The sequence below is a fragment of the Trichechus manatus genome, unplaced genomic scaffold, assembly GCF_000243295.1.
Source record: "Trichechus manatus latirostris isolate Lorelei unplaced genomic scaffold, TriManLat1.0 scaffold00002, whole genome shotgun sequence".
Lineage (NCBI taxonomy): Eukaryota > Metazoa > Chordata > Mammalia > Sirenia > Trichechidae > Trichechus > Trichechus manatus.
In genome coordinates, this window is record NW_004443938.1 from 7,404,538 (window position 1) to 7,432,074 (window position 27,537).

Here is a 27,537-nt window from a genome sequence, read left to right on the forward strand (position 1 = left end):
AGAGCAAGACCTGATCAGTGCTCCTTTCTTCGTTCTTATACCTAAATACCTACATAAAGCTCGTGCCCGAGTTTCTTACAGATCAAAAATAATCACCCGCATTGGAAGGAACCCTGCAGAAGTCTGCTTACCGATACAGCACTGAAATCAGAGCAAATAAACGATCCTCTCTTAGCTAGTGATGCTAGAACTCCAGAATGCCCAATTCTCAGTTTCTCTTCAACAGTGTTAAAAGCATCAGAGAAAATTAAAAATGAAAATGTGCATTCTTTATTCTGATATGTATACATATATTTTCCCGGGGGGAGGGGATGAACAGCGCCTCGGCTGCAGCGGGCTGAGAAAGCACATGCACTTTTTCCAGTTGGCTTATTGCACTCCACGTAGTCAGAGGTGGGTCTCCGTTCACACGTGACCTGGGAATACCTATTCCAACTTCTGTATAAATATTCACAATTTCCACAAACAAAATCTTCAATGTTTTATACACACTACTACAATATAAACCATAAAAGATGTATTTGGCAATTGAAACTACTTAAGGATAGCATTTTTAAAAAGATACAAATTTTTGCTCTGGGAGCTGAGCTTTCTTTCCCAGAGTAGTGAGCTCTGCCAAGAAGCGACAACCCACTTGCAGGCAAGGCGAAGTCACTCGTGTGTGTAGCTACCTGCTGCACCTACCACCCACCTCTACTGTGACCCCCTCCCCTTCCTGGGCAATTAGTAGTGCAGCAGAAACACAGAAATGAGAGTACTGTACTGAGGGCAACCAGTTTGATTCAGCATTGAAAACCAGGCACGTATAGAATTTTGTTACGTCTCTTAATAAAAAAATTGTTTCAATTTAGATATATTTAAAGAAACCACAGATAAAATGACAAATGTGTACCCTGTATTTCCAAAAGGCATTTATATTATTGTCCATAAATCAGTAACATTATTTTTCCATTTTAAATAATCTACGACAGTGTGAAAAAATTACTTCTTGTACTTCTTAGAAAATTTGTGGTTCCAAAAGTTTTGCGACTAATTTCTGCTAACCAGTGAATGGTTATTGGGCAATTTGTTCCATTCCACCAAAAATTACTTGTTGGAAAGGCTATGACAGCTAATTGTTATCAGAGATAAAGAGACACACCCATCGCAGCCAAACAAAGAAATCCCCCAAATCTGGAGAAACGTTAGACTGTTCTCATCTAAAAGCTTAGACTGTGCTGTTCAAAAGATGTGTGATTCGGTAATGAGCCACTTCACGGAAACCTAGCTCTTGGTGCTCTAGAAAACAAAATCATCCCGATCCTCTAGATTCATTTAGTATTTAGTGACTTTACCCGAGTACGTATTCCTTGTATATATCCACACATCCCGGACCGGATGCTTAAGGGACCTACTAGAGTGGACTCCACCGTGTTTGGAGCTATGCTTCCAAATTTCACGTGAATACCTACTTTCACCCTACAGTTTTCCTGACATTCTGCCTGAGGGAGAAAAAAATTTAGCTACTAAGTACACTAATTTCACCAACTTTCTAGCTGAAAACTTGACTTTCAATTTTTCAGTCAAGTAACAGTATAAAGCAAAAAATGGATTCTCGCATTTTATAAGAATTTGGTAGTTTCAACTTTACTACTACTATACCCTGTAAAAATGAGATTTGTTATTTTCACCTTTTAAAAAACTGTCTTTTACGTTTCCAACATGAAAGGTAACAATATGACATAATTATACACGAAGTACCATTAACTGAAAATGAGATGAGGCTGCATGTACAGGCTTCACGGAACACGAAGGAACCGCACGGAGACTCTTCACCCATTTAAGTGACGCGGCACCATGGCGGCTGCTCTACCAGTAGCTTGACAGACATGGTCCGATTTTCAGAGTAATACCTGCACTGGCACGGCAGCGGGAACTCTGACAGGCAGTAGCAGACTAACGCCCTGTCTGCCTAACTATACACTGCTCCCCATCAAAGAAATGGCCGTCTTAATCGTGAGGACACCAGCTGTCACCACTACTGTCTCTATTTCATATACGCATAAACATGTATGAACCGAGGAACACCCTGACAGTCTGGTGTGTCAGGAAGGAGTACGGTGGTAGTCGTATCTTCTGTAACATGTGACTTACTTCAGCCCCTCCGCCCAGAACTTTAGAATAAATAGAATGTGATTTACAACAATAAACCATTATTTACAAATGCAAAGATTCATCCTGAGAACATTTATTATCAGGTTAACTGTTTCACAGAAAAGTTAGAGTATCTGTGAAATAAAAATGTACCTCAAGAGATAAGCTAAAGAATTCATAAATATAGGTCAATTCACCCAGGTTGCAGCCAAGTAAAGCATGAAGGTATTTAAGAAATCATCTCAAAACTGAAGTGCATGCAGGAAATCAACCATACAGAACCACAAGAGCCCTGTGTCTCCACCACCTCCATTTCCTGCACTCACGCTCTATCCGGACTGTGCTTCCTTCGGAAGTGAGAGAAAAAGCACTGGAAGGAAACCCAGTGGTGCTGTCTGCTCTCTTGGTGAGGCTTTAGGAGCAGAGGCGGACTGGCCGCGCCACTGTGACCAAGCCCTTGCCGTGAACCATCACGAGAAACGGAGCCAGTCTGACTCGACTTGACCTCTGTCACACTCCCCTGACAGGAGCAGCTGGCTAAAAAAGTCCAACACTTTACAGAAGAAAAATGTCAAATTAAAACAGAACTCCGAACACTGATAAAATCAGGTTCTTGGCTTCGTAAGGCAACCACAAGATTATACCTGTTCGTGGAAGTTACATGGTTCAACAAAGAATCAAACTGGTTTTCCGGGTATGTCATGACAGTTGAGTCTCTTTACTGTTTTTATTGTGAGCAGACAGTGATTATTTTGGAGAAGAAAAAAATAGGAAAGTGTGGAATTAGTAATGCAGACGCTGAAAGGCAAGTGCAAGCCTAGGAGGGTTCCTCGAACAAATGCTCCGCTGCTCCCGTCCCTACTGGTACCTACCCTCAAGGTAAAAGGGCAGAACATCCGAAGCCATTTTAACAGTAGTGTGCGGAACGGTCAGCTGACGAACAACACAGACAAGTCACGCTAGGTTATCCGTGGTCACGCTCCTCAGGGTTAGTCCAGGAACTCAAGACTTTACATTCTTTTGTCTTTATTTGTTTATTTTAATTAAACATGTAAAGGTTAATAAACAGACATAGTCCAGAGTTAGTAGGTTGGTATTGTAACATTTATTAAAATAATGCTATGGGTTAATAGAAACAGCAAAGAACCAAAGAATTAAAATGCAAGCTATGTAAAATCCCAACTAAAACCCAGAAGTGTCTAATGTATTCATTCATTAGCTAACTAAAAGCCCAGGAAAAGACAAGACACCCAATATAATATAAAGTACTGCAAAACAATTGGCAATTTTCAGTTATCAAAATTGTGGATTTTGCATTTTGTATCCTTTTCTCAATCAAGAAAAAAATTTTTTTGAATGTTATATAACATACATATAAAACAAGATAGAAAAATACATTATAAACTTGTAACAATGGCTGTAAATACATTATCTTACATGTTTCTCATAGGCAATAGGTTGGTTATGGTACATACATAGCATGAAACTACTAAGATAATAAAGAACAGACAAAATACATGTCAGCTGTACGGTAACATACAAGCGACACTCCCACCTACCCACTCTAAAAAAATTACATAATACTGTCAGAAAAAAAAAAGTCTTAAAAACTACATATTGTAATAAGAAATAAATTCAATAAAGAATGATAATACTGAGAACCAAGGCATTCAAAAGTCATGCTTTTTTTTTTTTCAGTTGATCCAAAAGTTTGTCAACTAAGTTTTCAAAAGTTTGTTCAGAGCCAACATTACTCATAAATGTCACACATTTATTTCATACATTTACTTTCTTCCCAATAAAAGACCTTTGATACACATCTAAAATATCCAGGTATAACACAGTTGAGATGAAACTGGATCAAATACTGGTATATTGTTTTTAACAACTATCACCTCAAGGGTTTGAGTGTCGCAGATTTATTCAACCAACCAAACAAAAATCAAAATGGCACAGCATATATTGTCAATAAATCAAAACAACTGTGTGTGTTAACAGGAAGACGAAGCAGTGGCACACTAAACCAAAGCTAGCTGAGTAGAACACCACGAATGTCTATTGCATAGTAAATAAACTGAAAACGGTTTCCGAGTGAGACAAGATGGCTGAGGTCACCACGCATGGAAGTGCTCACTGAGCTGACTGCCGACCTTTGACCTTGAAGCTGCGAAGGTATGGAAGAGGGACCGAGTCGGTGAGTTGGGACTCCACCGTCACTTGAGATTTGCCATGTCTGGTACTGAGCGGTTACTGATCATCAAGTATTTAGGTGTAGGTGTTACGCATAATAAACGGCTTCAACTACAAAACCCACGTTTCAACTTCATGAGAAAATGGAAGCATAAACTGAAATGTAGTTGATCCTTTATATGTAAAATGATGCCAGTATTTCACATCCTCTTAAGTTAAAAAAGAAAACAAGAAAGAAAGAAAAGGGTGTGTGTGTTGACTAAAACCAGCAAAGAGATGGACTATGCCAGTTATCTGGTATGGTAGAAAGAAGTCTGATTAAATTTGGGTCATTTAGAAACACTCCTTTTCAGAATGATGATCACCAAGATTCATTTTTGTGAAGAGGTTGGCCACAGTATACTATTATCTCCAATTAATAAGAAAAAAATCCAATATAGTCCTCTTCTCCAAATAAAGCTCTAATTTTATCAGTAAACTGATGTTCAGTTAAAAAAAAAAACCACACATAATTTTTATCTCAACATCCTTTGGGCTTACACTGAGAACTGTAATAACCAAAAACACTCAATTATGATTTCACGAGAATCATGTTTTAAAACTTACTAGTCAGGCATGAGAAAAGTTATGATTTTTTCACAGTATCAGATTTGGCAAATGTGCATCAAGGTAGCGTGGCCCACACCGTCCCATTCACCCGGCGACTCGGGCCTCCCTCACACCTTCTCCTTGCGCTCTGGACGGCTGAGCGGCATGCACTGACTGGTGTCCCAGGGAGGAGCTGCTCTCACCAGACACTTGACTGAATGACCATGAAGGAAAATAAGGCACTTTCTTTTCTTTAGACTTATTCCAATACTTAAAAAATAAAAAAGAAAGACAAAAAGGCTCTTTTGGTCTTTTGTTTCTTGACAACCACCAGAAAAAATCATTTAATGAAATAAAGGGTTTCTTTGTTCTTTTTTTTTTTTATAACACTTGAAAGTATAAAATGCTACATTTCCAAAAATATATATATATTTTTTTCTGCACCAGCACCCTTGTATAGTAAAAGTGTCTACGTTTTTGTTCATTGTTTCAATGCACTACACTGTATCTACAACTTCATTACATGTACAGCGAAGAGGCAAGCATGGCTTTTACGTCCTTAGTGAGTTTTTCTATACAGGGAGGTTTCAAAAAAATAGTTCAACAGTTTGCCCAGTAATGTGACACATTATGCATGTACCTTGTTCTCATACTTTTTTTAAAGGAGGTGTAGAAGAAAGGTTCAGTAATTGTAACTCAGATATTTACTTTTTTTCTTTCTTTTTTTTAAATAGTGTTGCAGTTCTGTTCTTTGCATTACTTTTTAAAATTCCTCGTGAAATGTTCTCTCACAGCACACTTTCTTCTACTACTTCCAATTTTGGCAGGCAATATAAAAAAGGCTGCAACGTCTGCCCTCTGAGGGCACTGTAGTGACTAAGAGCGTATCAAATTTTGAATACTTTTGAGATCACTTCACCAATGACGTCCCTGACCCAAGGCGCATGCATGATGCATCACCACACAGTACATTCAGAGAGAGCTGGGACTCCACTACGAGAAGGAAGGTTCCTCTCACAGTAACTGCCTCTGTCACTGAGCAGTTAAAGACAGACCATCTGTCTCCCCTCTAAGTGAGGCCTCTTACCGTTCGCTTAGGGTGGGGCATGGAAGATGATCAGTGCTGTGGGATGAATTGGGCCTTATTGCTTTACTACTATTCAGTGCAGGTTCTAGAACCACTTTCACCCAAACCGGAAAAAAAAAAAAAAGCTGAGTTGGAGGACAATAATTTCTTTGTCTTTTGTTTGGTTAGATGGTGAGACGAACGGACAAGTGCCTCAGCTCGCTGCACTGACGACAGGCAAGCAAAGGCGATTACCAGTTAACTGATCAGCAGGCAGGCATGGTCAGGTCATCATTGGGTGAAGAGTTCAGAGGTCAGAAGGTCATAGGTTAGTTGCCGGTGGCGGCTGGGTGGTTAGAAACAAAAAACAAAACAAAAAAAGAAAGAAAAGATAGAGAAGAGATTAGTTCCAGCTAGTGACGGCTTAATGACAACATGAAAAACTAATCACAACTAATAAAAAAAAAGCATGTTTAATTCTGACAAACTGATTTGACACCATCTACAGAATACAATGAAAATCATGACAACTTCATATCATGATTTGAACAAATGAAGGAGAGCCCACTCCCCGCCAAAAATTAAAAAACAACAACAACAACAAAAAAAAAACTGGTTAACAAGAAAAATAGAAATAAAATACAACTAACAACTAATAGTTAGTAGCAGTCAATGGAAGAAAACTGGAAACAACAATGATGAGTAGGTCTGGGGTACAGACCCCGAAACAGTCAGCGCGGTTATCGGTGTCTGACTGCTATTAAGCATTAGTATCCCCTCCGATGCAAGCACTGAAGCAACTATTAATGATGGTGTGATTATTAATAACTGATGATTAACAGACACGAGTCTAAAGAAATTTAACTTTCTACCAGCACTTTGGTTCAACATAGACTCTGGGCCGAACAAGGTTTCTTTTATTCAATAAACGTTTATTGCTTTTTCAATTCTTCTATTTACAAACGACATGGAATTTCTTGGCCTCATGATACAGAGCAGTACTAAACTGTAGTCTAGCAGTGTAGCAACATCATGGGAACCAGAAAAAGGCCAGGCCTTCTGCTCTAGCCAACACTCTCCAGTTGAAATACTATTTTACACATATAGAACACTTATAAAATGCACTTGCATGTAAACACTGTAAAATCCTGCCATTTAAAATTCTATACTCAAAAAGCTCTAAGTACATCAAAAAATAGAAGAAATTTCTAATTGATACCAATAAGGCATTTTGAAACTACAAACAGCTTTCTTTATTCAATTTCAAAGCTAATACTCTGCAAATACAATAAAATCTGACACTTCATATACATTCCTGCTTTATAATTTTTATATTTTAAAAGAAGCCACCTGTAAATACTATTTTCTTTTGCAAAATAACAAACAGAACAAAAAATAAAATAAAATTAAAAAATTACAGTAAAACATAAAGTAGTTCTCAAGTGGAAACGTCACCATTCCCAAAGTCTCTGTGTTGTTCCTTCCTTCATCAGCCTCTACCACATTCTGCTCCACCAAACTTGGTCCACTTAACAGTAGTAAGATTTGTAAGACTCATTCAACAGCTTAATTATTTCTACTATATTCTGAGGTTTGATCAATTTCTTGTACTGTGGCCACTGTGACTAAGGCAGAGGAGATGTGAATGAAAAGATGCTCAGTGCAAAGTGAGATTCTGTGCCGCTTCACACAGCAAAGCCCAGTAGGGGTCATGTTCACAGAGTTCAAAAGATCTCTACAATGGACTGATTTACCTTCACAGAGTAAAACAGCTTTCTATAGTCTACCATTTAGGATATTTTATAAATACTACAAAAATACGGCATCTTCAATGTAACCAAATCTTCCCTGAATTTCTTAAAAATCAGTGGAATTTTATTGAAAATAAAAACTGCTGTTCCAAAATCAAAAAAGCAAATAAATATTTAACATGGTATAACCATGTCACTTCACAGGTACTCCAGAAATACAGAACCTTAAAGCATTTTTAACATTACTTAAAATTTTGATTAGAATGGTATTACATTTCTTATACAAATTATGTCAGTGATAGGTTTTGTAAAGTCATTATTCAGGAAAACTCTGATTTTGTGTGTGTGGAATATATAAACAATGCAAATTACCATTTATATATCCCGTAACACTTAAAACACATCCTCTGCCAAGTCCTGGCCTCCTACAGTACACACACGTGTGTCAACCGTGCAAAATCATGTGTAGTTCATTACAGCTAAAAAGTCAGTTGGTCATTTACAAGCTTCAAATTCAGTTTTGAAATACGTGGAGAGGTGCGTTCATTTTTAGTAAAGAAGTAGCTATGTGTCAACCATGCGCCATACTCTAAATGCTCATGTAAAATCACATGGTTATATGTTCAAGGTCTGAGTTTCCTTGCAGTAAATGAATGTTTATATTAATGTTTTCTTCAAAAGATTAAAAATGAAACAAAACAAAACAAAACAAAAAAAACCCCTCAAAATAGAGAACACAGTAGTATCATAATAAAATAACTTAAGGACTTCAGACATCTCCCTTAGACCCAATGGGTACATATAGTGAGACCAACAGCAGTACAAGTATTCTGTTATTTTAAAAAAAAAAAAAAAAAAATCACCATTTCGGTTTGCTGACATTGCTTTTTGAATAAAAACAGTGACAGGACTAATCAGAACATATAAATACAAAAGAGCCAAGCATGGAATGTGTTGTCATTTTCCAAATACAATAAAATCTTCCTCCAATATTCTCAATCCTTTCAAGGCACAGGGGTACTGAGTAGGGCAGTTAATTATTGTATAAAGATAAAATTATGAGAAATCCCCTAAAAGGGTCGGGGGCAGGGGGAGGACAGGGAAAGGTTAATGGAATAAAAATCACTGTAAAATACTCTTTAGAACTATTTTAGACATTAGCAATATGAATAAAGCTTCAAATTATTCATGAAATTATCCAGTTTAAGCCTAAAGTGACTTTTTAAAAAATTTCTCTCTTCCCTAGGGGACTTGCTCCGCTGCTGGAAGGATGGTGTATAGATTTGTATACAACACACTTAAAAGGAGTATTATATCTTCATAGATGATCACTGAGCTTGAGGTTTACTTTGTTCTTTGAATAACCACTACAAGTAAGGTATACATTAGTTGAAAGTCTTCAAGGCTCTTTAATTATGTATGATGCATGATAGGTAAGTATCATCAACTACCTTTGGAAAGGTATTTTATTTCTGATATGGACAACAGCTGTGTCCAACATTATTATCACCAGTGTTTAAGGTTATATACTGTGAAGCAGGCAAGTCTTGCCAAGTTCAGAGAAGGTGATATGATTGGAGGGTAAACCCTATCACTTGTTTCCTACTAATATGAGACTTTGATCAATGTAATGAGTGAAACGTGCTGTATCCTAGAAGCTTATAAAAATTCTTTTCTACCTCGCTTGGGATTCCCATCTTGTGATGAAAAAACTTAGAAAGCAATTCAATGTCAATAAACCGAAAATATCACTCCTCAAAAAACTTAATAATTTATACAAGAGTCCAAGGGTATATATAGGACACAAATTCTAAATGGTAAAAAGGAGAAAAATGAAGACTTATTTTCCAGTCACAGGTTAGTCCAAAAAGATATACAAACAGCTGGATCTCATACCACCACAGAACTTCAAGAGATATTTTACCTTCAAATAATATAGTTTAGCAGCAAATGACAAAAATCAAAGGATCCGTTTTGGCAAGATAAATGTAAGAATGTAAGGGAACTGATTTTCTGATTTATAAAAAAAAAATCCAACTAATCAAAGTTATCTTCACACTCCTTACTTTGTTGATTTCAGCTGAGTACTTGACATGTACATCCTCATGCATATACAGTGGCTTAAGGACTTTATTAAAAAGGAAAATGGAAACCAAATCTTCAGTTTTCTCCAGAAGTACACAGGAGGCATATATTCCTCTACTTCTCTCATTAAAGCACCATCCGTTCAATTTGTTTTGCAATACCAACCGAAAATTTTAGAACAATTAAAAGGTAAATTTTAGCAAAATTAGGGCAACATCAAATTTTAAGAGCTCCCCAAACTGACTAATTTATGTTTTAGTAGGAATAAATCACAGTACATACTAACACAGAATTTAATAAGTTAAAATATGAAGGGAGCAAAACAAAAACAAAACTGAAAACCAAAACCCAACCCTTAAATCTCTCAATCGTAACACATGAATTTAGAAACAGAAAAGAAACGGTGTGCAGGTAAGCAGCTCTGACATGTTTCCATCAGGTGTGGTGCTGCGAATTTTACGGACACCCAGCGCATTTCTCACAGACAAGAACTGCAGAACTAAACTGACCTCGGTCTGCGGTCACAACCCTTTGGTAAGGATGGACGCGCATATCGTGCCTCCGAACTTTAGCAGCCACCGCACCTAGTTAGACCGCAATCACCAAGACAAAGTTAGAAACAGTCACAAGGGAAGAAACAAAACAAGAAACATTAACAGCAGGTTTACCAAAATGGATTTCAAATGTTCATTTACTACAAAAGTTTGTTTTAAGAAACACGTTAAGGCACAGTAGTTTTAGAATTAACCATAATATGTGGCGTATAAATGCATCTACTAATATTGCATTCATCTCAAACATCTTGGCCTTAACCTAGTTCGTCTGCTCATTTACAATCCCAAGTTACAGTATGTCATGACCTCTAGTAGATCCATTTAAGCTTTACTAGTCACATATTCACTGAAGTGCCTTTCTTGCAGCAGGCCTACTTAAATAATGCCATGTTTAATACTGACAATTATTTGCTAACCTTAAGCCCACTTCCAGAGTTCATCACTTACAAAGGTTTAAAAGCGATTCTTAGAGCCTACAGATTGTGGTTTTAAACTTTGCGTCAATAAGTATGAACTGCAATGAATTAGGTGATTAGTAAAGCAAACAGTATAGTACACTTAGCAGTCAGTATACTACTATACACTCCTTTATAAATTACAGTTACTTTGTCATATTACAGACTAAACCAAATTAATCACATAATTTCACTTTATATCTATGTGCAAAAAGTGCAAGTAAGTCACTGACTGCTAGGCTAAGCTTTTTTTTTTTCCCCCGGAGGCTGCTGAGACTAAGCATTTGTTAAATTCAGATCTGATGAGGGTTCAGTTAAGACCGTTCTTGAATTCTTAGCCTTTCGTTGGGAAAGCCATACCTAAAGATAAAAGGAAGGGAATTAAACATTAGTCATCAGTGAAGACTTGATGCTAACACCAATCTCCTCACTACCACCGACACGCATGTCTGCAGCTGTTTTGAAGGGCACTGCTTATTTTAATATAATTTAAAGTGAGAATTGATATAGAGCATGCATGTTATCTGTGTGCAATTTATTATAACTTAGCAGTTTAAAATCATTTTCTCAGTTCTCCAAGCGGTCAATGTCACATTTTACTGCTTAGGTGGCAAAGTGAGAATTTAAATCATATAATCATTTTTTTTTTTTCACTTAGTACTCATTATTCACCTTATGGGTATCTGCACATTTGGCTTTTAATTTTGTCAGTCTAATAATTAAGCTTCTATAAAAAAATTTCCCAACAAAACAAAAACACATGGCTTTAAACTGGGAACCTGTGCTGCAGTGCCCGCTGCTGTCTCTAGGCAGTAAAGGGCCCTGCGCCCCTGCTCACTGGGACTCACGGTCACAGACCAGGGGGATCCGCACGGCCACACCCCGCAGGCCACACCCCGCAGGGCGACAGACGCTGTGGGTGCAGCAGGGAGGAGTTCTGGGGGTAAGAAGCATGCAGGGGTCACAGGACAGAGTATTAATAGGAAGGAAACGCTTATAAAGGTTATAGGTTACATGTTATTAAAAAAAAAATGCTTCAAGAATGTGCAACAGAAACAAGCCTCTCCTAGACAGTTCTGTGGTATAACTCTGACCTGCAATCACTTTATACAATGATTTAGTGGTGAACGGAAAACATGTACAATAAAATGTGTTTGTTCATAAAACAAAAGGCACCTGAGTGCATGCACACACACAGATAACATACAGAGCATCGTGGCTTTATTTAATTGAACAATGGATTTTTGACTTTATCTCTTAGTGTCCAGGTTCATTAAAGACTTTCAAAGCTTTATAAATCAGTATTAATGCTGGGGAGGAAAAAAAAAAAAAAAAAAAGATCAAAGTCCTAAAAGTAAACAGCATGCATGCAGCACCAAGGTCATATACAATTCGGAAAAAATGATTCCGATTCTGTCTGGTGAGACAAAGGGGATGCAGTGAACAGTGTGCTCCACATTGACTGGTCGTGTTATAACGGCTGCTGTATTCTAGTCCTTCATCCCGCAAGTCAATGGGCTGAAATATCAGGCATGACTGGCATTTCAATCCACTCTATAAAAAAAAGGCATTAGTAACGTCTTCGAGCACACCACTTTTTGTTTATGTACTGCAATTTTTAACTAAGCGTTCATAGTATGACCTTAATTTTTGCCAAAGTGTGACTCTGCATCCAGCGTCCTGGGTCCACTCACCCATCGCTGACTGTACTACTGACAGGCCGAGTGCCCCCTAAGACTGGCATTAACTAACTAGAGTTTCAGGAGAGAAAAACTGAAGAAACATACACAGTAACTGCAATTTTATAAAGACTTCAAAATGCTTTTACGTAGAAATTTAAAATTTAGTCAGCAATTAAATAAATCTCAGAAACAAAGAAATCTAAAGTTGGGTGGTGGTGGTGATGGGGAAAGGAGCCCCAGTGGTGCAGTGGTTAAAGCGCTCAGCTGCCAACAGAAAGGTCAGCAGTTTGAACCGCCAGCGGCTCCTCGGGAGAAAGATGTACAGTCTGCTTCTGTTAAGGTTACAGCTTTGGAAATCCTATGGGGCAGTTCTACTGTCTTACAGGGTGGCTGTGAGTCAGAATCGACTCAAGTGGCAGTGAGACTGGTTTGTTTTTTGGTGATGGGGCATGGGGAGGTGGGGAAGACCTAAAACTCAGAATGACCTTAGTAACGTCGAATGTGAAAATTTACCAAGACATAAACAAAGTGAATCTGAACAAATTTAAGGTGCAATTATTAAAAAGGGCAACTCTCTGAGAGTTTGAGATAGAACAAAATCTGGTTGTCAGTCTTTCCTCACAGAAATCTGTCTTGCCTCTTTACTACTGATACGATCATGTCAATGTCTGGGGCAGCAAACACTATGCAGGCATGTCCGTTAACCACGCAGGGACGGTGACTTACCTAACACACCACTAGGCTCAATAGGATACTCAAGAATCGACGTAGCTGGTGCCAGCGTGTAGGGGTATTCGTAGGGCGTGTAAATTAAACCAGCTTCGGGTCCTGGAGGGACTATTGCAGCAGCTGGATGAGGAGTTCCGTTTGGCATGACAGCGGTCTGTATTTGTCTGATCAAAGGCATTATGGTAGGGCCAGCTGGCGTCGGGGTACGCAGGGCAGCTGGTGGGAGGACAGGCGCAGGCCCAGTAATAATCCTTGGAGCAGCCTGGGCTGTTGCTGCAAGAGAAAATGCAAGGGCTGCTACAGTAAGCAAAGAAATTGAGAAGGAAGTACAGAGACAGCAGTGTAACATGGGAAAATGGGAGGGCAGTAGGAAAAAGAAAGGGAAAAGCAGGAAGGAAGAAAAATAAAAGGAAACCATTAGTACATGCGCTGATCACACAAAACGCCAAAGCACACCAATCAAACACAAAAGGCTTTCCCTTTCCCAACGTGACTAAAGAACAAGTGTGCAAAAATTAAAAAGCCATTGGAAAAAAAATGAACAAGATCATTAAAATAGGTTGTATTTAGTTCACATATTGTATATATCTATGTTTTTAAGATTTCATGAGACTAAGGTGCATGCAGAAGCAAGAAAACACTTTTACCAAAAGTCGTTAAAAAATAATTTGTAATCGGAGTCCACAGAAACACAGTTCTGGTCTAATTCTAAAGAGAAGCCTCAGTTTCAAATTAAAGAAAGAAAAATTTTCATTGTATTTAGTCAAGTAATCACTAAGTATATGCCAATTTTCTGCATATTTATGAATTAACTTCTTCAAAGAAAACAAAAAGCCAAAAATGCTCCCCTCTTAAATACATGACTTTTTTAATGATATGCTCAATTCTCATGAGTAAACTAACATCAATCATTTGTAAAGTAACCACTCCTAAACCCATTAGGTTGCCTTCACTTTAGAAAGTTGTCTGGGGCTTTAAAATTCTATTTCTTTAAAAAATGAGTAACTTTAATATAACAACAATATGTTTATATAAATGACACATTACAGTTTACATTGTCTCAAAATATAAATTTCATATTATTCTATTTTAAATATAAAAAATGCTCTTATAGCTTCTGAAAGCATACTCAACTACGTAAAAACAGGAATCTGTAATCTCTGTGAACTCATGTATGAAATCAATAGGGAAATAATACTGCAGGGAAAACATGCAAGCAAGGTGAAAAGGACAGAATCCAAAAAAAGGACAATTTCATGAGTCTGACTGTACATTCCAAATTAGCTTTTTTTTCTTTTAAAGAAAAGCTTTCATAATTTTCCATCTTTTGTATAAATGTAACAAAATAAGCTGGAAGTCTTAAATCTTCAGTAGGTAACAGAATATGAAATTTCCAGAAACTCTTGAATTTAGAGGTTGAAACTTCATCAAAAGAATACGTTACAAACCCCAAACTTCGACATGCTAGCATATAATAAAACTGACAGTGGTGCTCAGTTATCAAGGGGCACAATCACTTCAGAGTCTTCGTGTCAGTTTAACTGTTCGTGAGCTGGTGCTGCCAAAAGGAAAGGTCTGTAGATAAAGAGCCGGGCCACCAGCCGCACGGGGCCTCGGTCTTGTTCTTACGTGATTTAATGTTGGCATCTCGGTAAGTGCCATTCAGAATCGCGAGTTCCATCAGCTGCATCTTCTTAAGGCTGTCTTCTCCTTCTGCCTACACACAGAAAACAGAAGAACGGTCAGTATTTGGAGACAGTCCATATACATCACAGGTGTATCTATGCACAGTCTTAGAATAGATACTGCCTGACTACAGTCACCTGTTTCCATCAGGGGAAAAGCCCCAAGGAACAAGAGAGGTGTGGCCCACTGAAGCTCATCGTATCAGCGATGTCACACTCACAGAACGCTGACACACAAGACGGTCTCAACTAGCTGCGTTTCCATTTGAAAACATTTCAGGTAAGCTATACCAATTCATCACAATTCTCGAAAAAAGCCTCGCTTGCAATTTCCAGGAAAAGTAGTGAGTTTGGGTCTGAGTGATGAGAAAATTGGCACCATTTAAGGGTAGTGGCTACATAATCTGACTGATGTAACTGATTACCATGAAGTTGTACACCAGAAAAAGGGCAAAATGGCGAATGTTTTATATGTAATTTAATACCAGTAACAGCAACAACAACAAGAAAAAAGGCCGCAGTTGCTGACATCACTCAGGTGCAATCAAACACCTCACGGGATTAGCTCTCTGAGTTTGAAGGGTTGGGTCATGGTTGGGGGGCTGTCCAGTCAACTGGCTTAGTATCACTCTTGAAGCTTCTGTTCGGCTTGGTCTTAAAAGTTTGCCGGCAGTCATCCAAGATACAATTGGTCTCATCACCTGGAGCAGCAGAGTAAGACAATGACCCAGGAACTGGAGAAGGAAGTGGTCTGCAGGTCTAACTGCCTCCAGGAACTAACGCCTCCACTGCCATGAGACCAGAGAACTGAAGGGTGCCAGGCTGCTACTACTGAACACTCTAGGACTCAGCAGCTGAATTCTGATCAAAAGGAGGAACATGAGGCACAGAATCTCAAATTCTTATGGAATCCAGACTTAGCAGACCCTTTGAGGCTGGAGCACCCCCCGAATACACTGCCCTGAATGAATCTTTAAATCTTAAACCAAAACTATCCTCTCAAGTCATCTTTAAACAACAGCTTAGCTAAATTAGTATATAATGTTCACCTTGAGCGCTGCACTCTTATTAAACAATTATCTTTATGAGATCAAATCGACAACAGTTAACTCTAAAGCATAGATGAGAAGTTTAGGGGGTACTGAATCTAAGGCAATGGTGGTGTAACATCTGGGTTGAGACTAATGAGAATGGTAATACAATGTGAAGAAACTAACCAATGACAGTGAACTGTGCGTGTAGAAACTGAATAGGTGGATGTTCTGCTGTGCGTATTTTCACAAAAAATTAAATAAAAGCCTTGCTTTTAGACAGAATGAATGAAAATCTTACAGAAGATTAAATACACAGCATATTCTCTTTACTATCATTTTGCTAAATATTCCAAGACTCAGATGTGTTCATTTAATTAAAAAAACTGGGATTTTAAACCTACAAGATTTGATTGTGGTATTCAGGAAAGAGAATTTTACATTTAATTCTCCAGAAAGGAAAATTCAGTGAAATTATTATCAGAAGAATTTCAAAAAACTGCATATATTTTCTGCCTTCTTATGCCACCATCCTTCTCCTCTTTGATCTAATAATTAGCAAGTGCTATCAATTCTGTAAGAGCACTGGCAGCACAGTGGTTAAAGCGCTCGGCTGCCAACCCAAAAGGTCATTGATTCGAATCCACCAACTGCTTCACGGGAGAAAGATGTGGCAGTCTGCTTCTGTAAAGATTACAGCCTTGAAGACCCTAATGGGGCAGTTCTACTCTGTCCTATAGGGTCACTAGGAGTTGGAACTGACTCAACAGCAATGGGATATCAACATTATGGCAATCTATCTTTAGGGTCACCATGTGATCTACTGTTCAAACCAGGAAACATTCAAAAGTACTATTAATAATTGTGCTTCAACAGCAGGCATAAACCAGGACCGTCCCTGGTCATAAAAATGTTTGGCCACTCCATTTACCTCAGATTTGGCCCTACCCTTTCCATTTACTCTTGTTGACCTTTTTCCAGTCATTACTGATTTACTAGCAAAACTACTGCAAGATTCTGTTAATAGTACCTGTCCGCCAATCAATCTATACATAAGGGCCAGATCAAATGCCCAAAACACAGTTTTCATCTTTGTATTTCTTAACATTCTCATGTCTCAAAACCATTCAAGTTTTCTTATTCTCTAAAAATAAATAAATGATTCAGTATCTAAAGCTACCTATGATCTGGTCCCACATTACCTTCTCAAGTGAAACCAAGTGGGTGATCTTCTATTTTATACACGTATCTTACGTATGTACAGAGACCATGCCCAGTCACTGAGAGATTCTACGCCTTTTCATCTGTGCACGCACAGCCATTTCCTCCACCTTCAACACTTCTTTGCAGTGTCTCCTAGCCCTCCAATTGAAACATTTAAACAAACAGATGCAGTGCTACAGATGCTCACTTGTCTGTCTATGCCAAGAAATTTGGAAGACAACTACCTGACCAACCAACTAGAAGAGATCCATATTTGTGCCCATTCCAAAGAAAGGTGATCAAACGGAATGTGGAAATTAACAAACAATATAATTAATATTACACACAAGCACAATTTTGCTGAAGATAATTCAAAAGTGGTTGCAGCAGTACACAGAAACAGAACTGTCAGAAATTCAAGCCGATTCAGAAGAGGACGTGGAAAGAGGGATATCAAATGGATATTAGACGATGTCAGATGGATCGTGGCTGAAAGTAGAGAATACCAGCAATGACGTTTATCTGTGTATTACTGACTACGCAAAGGCATTCGACTGTGTGGATTATAACAAATTATGGGTAACACTGCGAAGAATAAGAATTCCAGAACACTTAATTGTGCTCATGAGGAACCCGTGCATAGACCAAGAGGTAGTCCTTTGAACAGCACAAGGGGATACAGAGTGGTTTAAAATCAGGAAAGATGTGCATCAGGATTGTGTCCTTTCACTATACTTATTCAATCTGTATACTAAGCAAATAATCTGAGAAGCCGGACTACATGAAGAAGAACATGGCATCGGGATTGGAGGAAGACTCATTACCAATCTGTGATATGCAGATGACACAACCTTGCTGAAAGAGAAGAAGACTTGAAGCACTTACTGATGAAGGTCAAAGACCACATCCTTCAGTATGGATTACACCTCAATATAAAGAAAACAAAAATCCTCACAACTGGCCCAATAAGCAACATCACGATAAACTGGGAAAAGACTGAAGTTGTCAAGGATTTCATTTTACTTGGATCCACAATCAACACCCATGGAAGCAGCAGTCAAGAAATCAAAAGACACATTGCACTGGGCAAATCTGCTGCAAAAGACCTCTTTGAAGTGATATTAAAAAAAAAAAAAAAAAAAGCAAAGATGTCACCTGGAAGACTAAGGTGCGCCTGACCCAAGCCATGGTGTTTTCAATTGCCTCATATGCACGCGAAAGCTGGACAATGAATAAGGAAGACCAAAGAATTGATACACTTGAATTACGGTGTTGGCAAAAAATACTGAATATACCAGGGACTGTCAGAAGAACAAACAATCTGTCTTAGAAGAAGTACAGCCAGAATGCTCCTTGGAAGGGAGGATGGCAAGACTTTGTCTCGTGTACTCTGGACATGTTATCAGGAGGGACCAGTCCCTGGAGAAGGACATCACGCTTCCTAACGTAGAGGGTCAGCAAGAAAGAAGACCCTCAACAAGATGGACTGACACAGTGGCTACAACAGTGGGCTCAAACATAGTGAGTATAGCGCAGGACTGGGCAGTGTTTCCTTCTGTTGTACACAGGTCACTATGAGTTGGAAATGACTGGATGGCACCTAAAAACAAATCATGATATAGGTAACAAAGCTGAATTCAACACAAAAACAGTGATGCTAACAAATCTAACTGCATGAGAGAAAACACCTAGAATCATTACAGAAACGCAACACTGTGCTGACGTATAAGAAGGCTCAGTTATTTCTCACTATTTCTTTCAACAGTGCTATGTTTAGGCGGACAAAGATAAATTAGCATCATTTTTTCACCTGGGCAATACAACAGGCTTATCTTTTTCAAAGAAAGCCCTCAGTTCAAATGATATGCAAAGAAGATCCTGCTGTTTCATTGAAAAATCCATTAATCACAATGTTAGAGATACACTAAGGGAAAAAAGCTTAGCATATCTCTTTGTACTTCCCATTATACTACCTGACATACTCCCATTTAATCATAATACCTAGTTCAGTAGCAACAACTTACCCTAGATAAAGCAAGATAAGGTAAAGAGAAAGCATGAAGCTCATTATTTAACTAGAAAAGCTTCAAACATTCAAAATACTGACACATGGAGACCCACACACACACACAGTATGCTACCTAATAAACAGTTTTACATTAAGATGATATGTTCTGCCTTTCTTCAGTAAAGGACAAATAGATGTATTTAAAAGTACTAATGATTTCCAAATCCCATTGCCGTCAAGTCAATTCCAACTTATAGAGACCCTACGGACAGAGCAGAACTGCCCCATAGGGTTTCCAAGGAGGAGCTGGTGGATTCGAACTGCCGATCTCTTGGTTAGCAGCTGAGCTCTTAACCACTGTGCCACCAGGGCTCCAAAATCTACTTCTACTTGAAATATCATGACAGTTTTGTAAAATACGGAGGCGAGAGTTTTACTGTGTCGGGTGTTCTGTGCCCGAGTCCCCGCCGGCTGGACCAGACTCCTCTCACTGTAAGAGTGCAGGGTGAGATCTATCTGTCTGGATAATCCTGGGCCTACATACTGGAAAGGCTTGCCTCACTGCCATGGGGAGCCCTGCAGGAAGGCTTGTCTGAGCCCGTCCGCAGTGCTCCGCCCCTGAGGTCGTCCCTGGAGACCTTCTGGTTAGCAGCCTTAGCTCTTAACCACTGCGCAACCCAGGCTCCAGTAATGATCTCAGAAAGGAAAAACCACATCTCCAATTATAAGCTCTTTTTTCTTTCCTTTCTATGCTATATATAGTATGGTCCAATTTGAGATTTTATTTTTTAGAGTAAGCTATAATAAGAATGACAAACCTTTGAAAGATTTATATGTCCACAATTCAGGCTACATATTAGCATTACTAGGTTCACATCATTGTTTTCTAGAGAAAAAAGATCTCTAAGCTTTTATCATATTTTAGGTGAGTATTATCAGATTATATGGTTGGGGCAACAGAAGGTTCAGAAACCAAACAAGCCAGCTGCCCAGTCAATTTCGACTCACAGCAGCCCCATGACATATGAATACAAACCAGGAACTCACGGCAACCCCATGATATACAAACAGAAACCAGATCGCTGTTCTATAGTGGAAAATGAAGAGAAAAGGAGGGATTTGAAGAGAATGATGATCTAAAAAACTATCAGTTGTGAGAGATGTCTGGTAGGGATAGGCAGAAAAATTTTAAAAAGTAGACACAATATGGTAGTGGTAGTTTGAAGGGAAGTAGGCGGAAGACCCTGTAGAATATCATAATGAATGACTGATAAAAAAAATTCTGACAGTAAGACTACATTAAACTATATTATCATGTACTTTGGACATGTCATCAGGGGGGACCAGTCCCTGAAGGACACATGCTTGGTAAAGGGTCAGTGAAAAAGAGAAAGACCTTCAATGAGATGGACTGACACAGTGGCTGCAACAATGGGCTCAAACATAGCAATGGTGGTGAGGATGGCGTAGGACTGGGCAGTGTTTCGTTCTGTTGTACGCAGGGTCATATGAGTCAGAACTAACTCAGACGGCACAACAACAACGTTTACAGTGAGCACTGAGTCGACAGAAGGAAAAGAAATTGAATTCACTTTTATCAACTACGGACTATGTATCAAACATCTGTCACTGTCCTGGGGATATAAAGAATGAGATGGTTCCTGCCCTTGAGATTTATAGTCAAGGAGAGAGGCAAAAAGGCAAAGCAAATTCAATGACACTATACTTGGACTGGAGCCCTGGTGGCACAGTGGTTAAGAGCTTGACTGCTAACCAAAAGATTGGCAGTTTGAATCTACCAGCTGCTCCTTGGAAACCCTACGGGGCAGCAGTTCTACTCTGTCCTATAGGATCACTATGAGTCGGAATCGACTCAACGGCAATGGGTCTGGTTTGTACGTGGCACTACGACGAAGTCTGTACATGGTATCAGTGGAAGAACAAAATGAGAAAACATGGGGAAAAGACCACAAATCGCTGTAAGTATATGACTATAGACGTCTCTAGAGAGCATATAGATAAAATCGTTGCATATCATTTTGGGGGGTAACTGCAGAACTAATAAGCTCACCTAAATTGGTCCTTGCAACACATCCAGGTAAGGCTAGTGTATAATGTCCATCTTCTCCAAGAACTCTTGTAAATACCCCATTTTCCACTAGCAGATGCTCATGAGATTTTTTGATGGCCGCAGAGGAGAGCATGGGCAGAAAGCTACCTGGCACTCAGAGGCTTGTGAGAAATCACCCAACTGTTTCTAGATGTGGGCATCATGGTGACACCCGAGATAACCGGTTTTAGTAGCTTCCTACCTTCTCTTTGTTGTTCCATAAGATGTCTAACGGCATGCCCTCATTGTAGCAAATACCCTACTAAAACTGTAAACCTCAAATTAAGGCCAAGGGAGAATAAAGGGGAAAAATGTCATCTGGGAATATTTGATCTCTATAATAAAGAGCGTGGCTGCTAACCAAAAGGTCAGCAGTTCGCATCCACTACCTGCTCCCTGGAAACCCTACGGGACAGTTGTACTCTGTGCTGTCAGGTTGCTACGATTCGGAATCGACCTGACAACAACGGGTTTGGTTTGGGTTTTGGTGTGATGAACAACAACAGAACTGCAGTGGAGTCACGTAAGACTCAGCCTTTTGTACCATTCGGTTTTGTTCCAGACAGTTACGAACTCTGATTCACTTTACCTTTAGTGATTTAAAAAAAGAAAAAGATAATTAAATATATCTTTTTATAAAAGGCCTTTTTCTGGAATTCAAATAAAAGTCCATATTTTAACAGTGCCTTGTAGTTTATAAAGCATTTAACCTTTCTTATCTCATCTGATCCTCTTAACAACTCTGTAAGGTACATAACACACATCCTATGTCTCCCATCAGCTGCACCTTAGAGTAAAATTAAACAAAAGATAGGAATTTGTGCCACTCTGTAAGCAAAGCGCTTGACTACTTAGTATGCTTAGCTATCTAACAAGGGCTATGGAGTCACACGTGAAGAATCATATGACAATGAATAAAATGTGACACGTAAACAACACATTCCTTTAGGAATATAAAATATTCTACTTCTGAAGTAAACTGCAAATACTTCCCCATTTCTTGGGAAACACTCTATATACCAATCTAAATAACGCATTTTAAAGTACGCATAAAATAAATCAGTGGGCATTAAGTACAGGGATTGAGTGTCAGGTATAGGAGTCAACTGTAGAACTAAAAAGTTAGGAACTTTTTCCTTTACAGTAGGACCAAGTGTAAGTCAAAGTACTGTTCTGCTGGAGCGTACCACATATTATTTTTGAGGAAATCACTTTAAGAAATTCCACTACTTAAGAACCTGAATCTTAGTAACCAACGCCCATCAGCTTTGTTTGACATCAGTGATGGTACTGATTAAGCATGGTTGTCTGGGTTTGGGCCATTTATTCTTGGTAAAAATATATTTACCACATACTTTGAGGTGTTTTATGAACATTAGGAGGCCTGGTGGCACAGTGGTTAAGAGCTCGGCTGCTAACCAAAAGGTTGGCAGTTCAAATCCACCAGATGCTCCTTGGAAACCCTATGGGGCAGTTCTACAGGGTCGCTATGGGTCAGAATCAACTCAACGGCAACGGGTTTGGTTTTTTTTTTTGGTATTAGCATTCAGAATCACACCAGAGCTAGTAAAAGTAACAACAGTGAGCCCATAAACTTTTAGTAACATTCAGTTGTCAACAGAAACAAAAACTGGGAAGTGGTGAGAAAAATCATCTGTTGGAAATCCCTTTAAGAACCAGAGGGTTAGGTATGGTCCAACAGCAGATGAAACGCATCTGAGCCACAGGTGATGGTCTGTGATTCAAGGCTTGCGTGAGTGTTCAAATGGTACACAATGTCAGAATGAGCAATAGGAAAGGGACGGGTATACTTTGGCTGCCAAGGAATTCCCTAATCTACTTGATGAGATTATTACGGAAGGCAGTTACCTGCCTCAACAGATCACCCCCCACCCCATGTATACAAAACTGATCTATTCTGAAAGAGGTTATCAACGATACTCTACCAAGGGGAGAGAATACAGTGACAATTCTTAAGCTACAAAGGGCGGGATCATATTTCTATCTGGTAGAAACATACACAAGGACTGAAAGCAGAAAACTCTGCATCAGTCAAAACACATGAATTTAGGTACTGCCTTTCAGAACCTAGGAGAGTTTCTACATTCCTTTAAAATTGTATTTGTAAATTTATCCATAATCTACTACTCTAGGAAAACAACATTTTTATTTCTAGATTTTTTTATGAATAGGATTTTCCCTTTAATAGTTGCTATAAATACAACTTTACATCTCACTTTTCTCAAGAAATACTGCTATCAATTTTTTTTTTTAATATATTACAATCATGTGTCACTTAACACCCACGATACTTTGTGTGAAACAGGACGTTATGTGATTTGGACGTTGTCTGAACATGCCTAAAACGAGAGCAACTGCATTCACTGATTTTCCACCTTCGTGCTATTTAATAATCTTTTGTTTCACTTCCAAATCAATACTTGTCCTTTGCCTCTCGCGGCTGCTATCACAGCACTGGTGCATTTGGGAGCTATGATGTATTTCACGGCAGTATTTTCGAAAGAAAATCAAGCAGGGAGATAAGGCTACAACATTCAAGAGATGCGCGACACACGAGACTGAATACTGCTGCCTACAAGTGGAAGCACACACTGTTATACAGTAAACTTTTAATTTGTAAGTAGGGAAAGTGCACCTTAAAATAACGATACAAAGTGCAGTACAGTACAAACGTGAGCCCGTAACGCAGGCGTTTATTATGAGGATTATGATGATGACCCAGATGTCTGTACTACAGGTTACACATGCACCGCACCACTGTATGCCTGGCAGCGCAAGCGCTTTGCATACAAGAGACCTGAGATACACATGCTGCGTGTGGGAACTGGTTACGTTGGCTACGTCCAGTTCATTCACTATGCCCTGTTCTCTGATAGGGATTTCTCAACTCCATTACAACCCTATGGGACTACGGACGTATATGCGGTTGGATGCTGCCCAAAAGGACATTACGCGGCCCATGACTGTATAGTCCTTGAAACTTTTAAAAATGATTGTATTCTTATATAAATACTTTTCACAACTATTTTACAGGACAGGTGTTAACTAACAGATAAAAGCCCGGAGGGAAATTGTGTGGGTGTGGGTGTGGGTGTGGGTGTGGGTGTGGAGATGGAGCAGGTAAGAGATGACTAAGCAATTACGACTAATGTGACGACTGGGACTTCCTGGGAACGTACCACAAGAGTACGTTCTAAATGTGGGCTGGTGGTGAGCAGGGCAAGGAAGGCTGTGGGGTTAAGAACGTACTCAAATACCCAGAATCAGGATGACATGCAATGAGGCTGGTAAGGGAACAGCCGTTTGCAAGCCATGTTCAAGCAACTGGACTCACTTCTAGGAGCAATCAGAAGTCACTCACTCAAGTGTTTTAACTTAGGGAAGGTATTGAGAACACCAGGAAACACAGGAAGACCACAGAGACTAAGAGGCAGCACAGACAAGCTCCTAAACTAGTGCACGTGCTGTTACGTGTCCTGACAAGGGTTTTCCACCTTATGTGGTTACCCAAAGGTGTAGGCGCTCATTTTACAGCCCCTTCAATAACTATGTTTTACTAAAAAAAAAAACTAAACAGAACAAAATAAGCACTAACTTAATCGGGAAAATGTCACTGAGTTCCTCTAATGGAGGCTAAAATTCGACTTTTTCTTAGACATTATTGAGTAAGAGCTGTGATCTTCCCTTTTATCCCCATGAAAAACTATCTGTTAAGATTACATTAAAATACTTTTGTTCACTATAAAGGATATACACATGGTAAACCTGACCATTTCCCTGTACCTGGGGGTACTCATCTGACATGCTAGCCTAGTAAATGCAGAGAAAATGCCACGGAGTACAAATATTATTTGTATTTTCACCCAGCTTTCATCGCTACTATTATTCTTTTTAATATATAGTTTCTAAAAGTTACTTTACTTTTTAAAAGTTATTTTTTCTTTTATCATGGAAAATTCCAGACAATATAAACTTAGTATACTCTTAAAAATGTTACATTCCAGATCTTATACTTAAAACATTTCTAATTTATAAAACTCAGTGGATAAAACGGGGTTCGTGTAAAGAAAAAATGCTTTAGAAAAATCTAAGTTCTTTAAGAATACCCACAACAGATAAACTTGAGCACCAAGGGCATTTTAACTGGCTCATAACTATAATCTTAATCAAATCTAAGAATCATTTATTTCCTTGGTTTTAAAACTATGGTAGTAGCATTTCTTCACTTCAGCAAGTTCTAATGTATGATTATTACAAATGATGGCACAATTCCTACCAACAAATACTGGTATCTTTCTAACAGATGGTGCTTTTGTGATAAGAAATGGAGTCAGGAAGCAATGACTTAGAGACCAACACTCCAACGGCTGGCATCATTAGTTCAAACCTGGACTGATGCTCTACAGGCAAGCTGCTTTAGCTGGGAGTGGCTGGTGCTTGGAATAATATTTGGTGGGAATATTTCAGAAACAATTTGCTGGTGGTGAGGAAAAGAAAGGCAACTGCTCTAGCTGCCCTGTGATCGTTTGGTTTTGCAGTATTAGAATTATAGTTATTTTCAAAAACCTCTGATAATTGAAACTCCCATAAGACTAACTTTGTTAGTGACAGTATGAAACTCTCTTAATTTCTCATGAAAAACTTTTTATAACTAACGTTTTGACTGCACAGTATTAGAAGCACATCTATGGATTTACTGCAGAACAGATTGGATACTTTAATGTTGAAAAGCAACTATACTATTAGGTTTGTGGTACATAAAACACCATGTAAATATTTGCTCAATGAACAGAAACACCTGTTAAAACGGTAGTGTGTCAGATTAAAAAAGAATGTCACACTCTTTAAGAAGCTGTAACGGAAGCGAAACACCACTAGTCTTGCGTATTGGTATGCTGTTACTGTTGCTGTTGTGTGCCCCATTTAAAAGTATACAAAACTAAACACTGTGCATCGTTTTTAGGAATTAAGTTTTCTATTAGCCAAGTCTTAAGTTGTTTAAAGCACTGGATTGCTAGGAGAAATCTTTGTTTTTCTTGAGCTTTTTCCTATCTTAATTTTCACTTCCTCCACAGCTGTTCCAGCACTGCAGCAGAAAGTCACATATTCCAGCAGACAGGAGCACTCGTATTTCATTACATATTCCCAACCTCAAACAGGCCCTCAACACTTCCCTCCTATTGCCACAGCCTCAGCAGATAACCTTAGCAGCCCTGTCCCAATTTACCCCCATAACCAAACCACGAACCCCCTTCTCACCCAACCTCTCTCTGTTCCTCTTAGGCTAGAGGTGGTGTCCTGTCCTCTTAACACTCATCTCTCCACTCCCGATTACCTACTCAGAAATTTCACATGTATAACCTTTTCGTTGACGATGAGACTTACACAAAGCTTCCCATCCTTAAAACATAATTCCAGACTACATCTTCCATCCCCTTTAAGCCACTGCTTTAACTCTGCTTCACCTCCACAACACCTCACTATCGCCATTTACTTCTCCATAAATTTCTTCCTCTGTTTACTTCAAACTGGTTTCCACCCCCATCATCCATCATTTAACCAAATCAGTTCTCATCAAGCCTATTAACAATCTCCACAACACCAAAACAAACTGGCAGTTTAGAAACGTTTCTCTTGACCTTGAAAAGAAGCATCTGATACTGTTGATCAACTCTTCACACAGAAGATTACTTACTCCCCACCTCCTCTACCTCTCTCTCTTAGTTTTCCTCCTCCCCCTCCTTTGCACTTCATATCCAGGGCTTCAGACCAGTTCCTTTAGGTTCAAACCCCTGCTAAGAATTTGCATTTCTTAACTAGTTCCCAGGAAATGCTAATACTGCTGGTTAGGGACCAATTCTGAGAACCACTAGTAGACCAGTGGTGCTCAAAATTTATTAAACTTAAGAATCACCTGAGGATCTTGTTCAACTGTAGATTCTAATTTAGTATATATGGGTTGGAAATGAAAGTCTCAGCAAGGGTTCGAACTGGAATGAACTGGTTCAAAGCCCTATATATATCCTTCACCCAACCACTGGGCTAGATATGCCTCAAAATTAGTACTAGGTACTTCTCCTCTCCGCAAGCTCAAAGACTCTGTCTTCAATTACCAACCACAGACAAATAACTCAAATATATATCTCCAGCCTAGACATCTCCTCTAAGTAGACTTGCACATCTCAGTGGCATCTCATACTCAATATGTTCAAGACTGAACTCATAAACTTTGCTGCAAAAACTGAG

At 38.9% G+C, this 27,537-nt stretch overlaps 1 protein-coding gene across 8 annotated transcripts in view; it reads right to left on the reverse strand.

Moving 5' to 3' along the window:
• Positions 1–281: 281 nt before the first annotated feature.
• Positions 282–27,537, reverse strand: part of QKI (QKI, KH domain containing RNA binding) — a 120,661-nt gene continuing 93,405 nt past the window's right edge. Inside the window, exons 4-7 of one of the 8 annotated variants that reach the window (XR_002823585.1) lie at positions 14,863–14,950; positions 13,231–13,530; positions 10,323–12,376; positions 282–6,323 (exon numbers count right to left, since the gene is read on the reverse strand). Coding sequence is in view for 7 of the 8 variants with exons in the window: in XM_023728558.1 (XP_023584326.1) it covers positions 10,270–10,397; positions 13,231–13,530; positions 14,863–14,950 (516 nt within the window). In the remaining variant the exon portion in view is untranslated. Of the gene's footprint in view, positions 12,377–13,230; positions 13,531–14,862; positions 14,951–27,537 lie in introns of all 8 variants that reach the window. The other 7 variants (XM_004368786.2, XM_004368785.2, XM_023728560.1 and 4 more) reach the window with 7 other exon arrangements.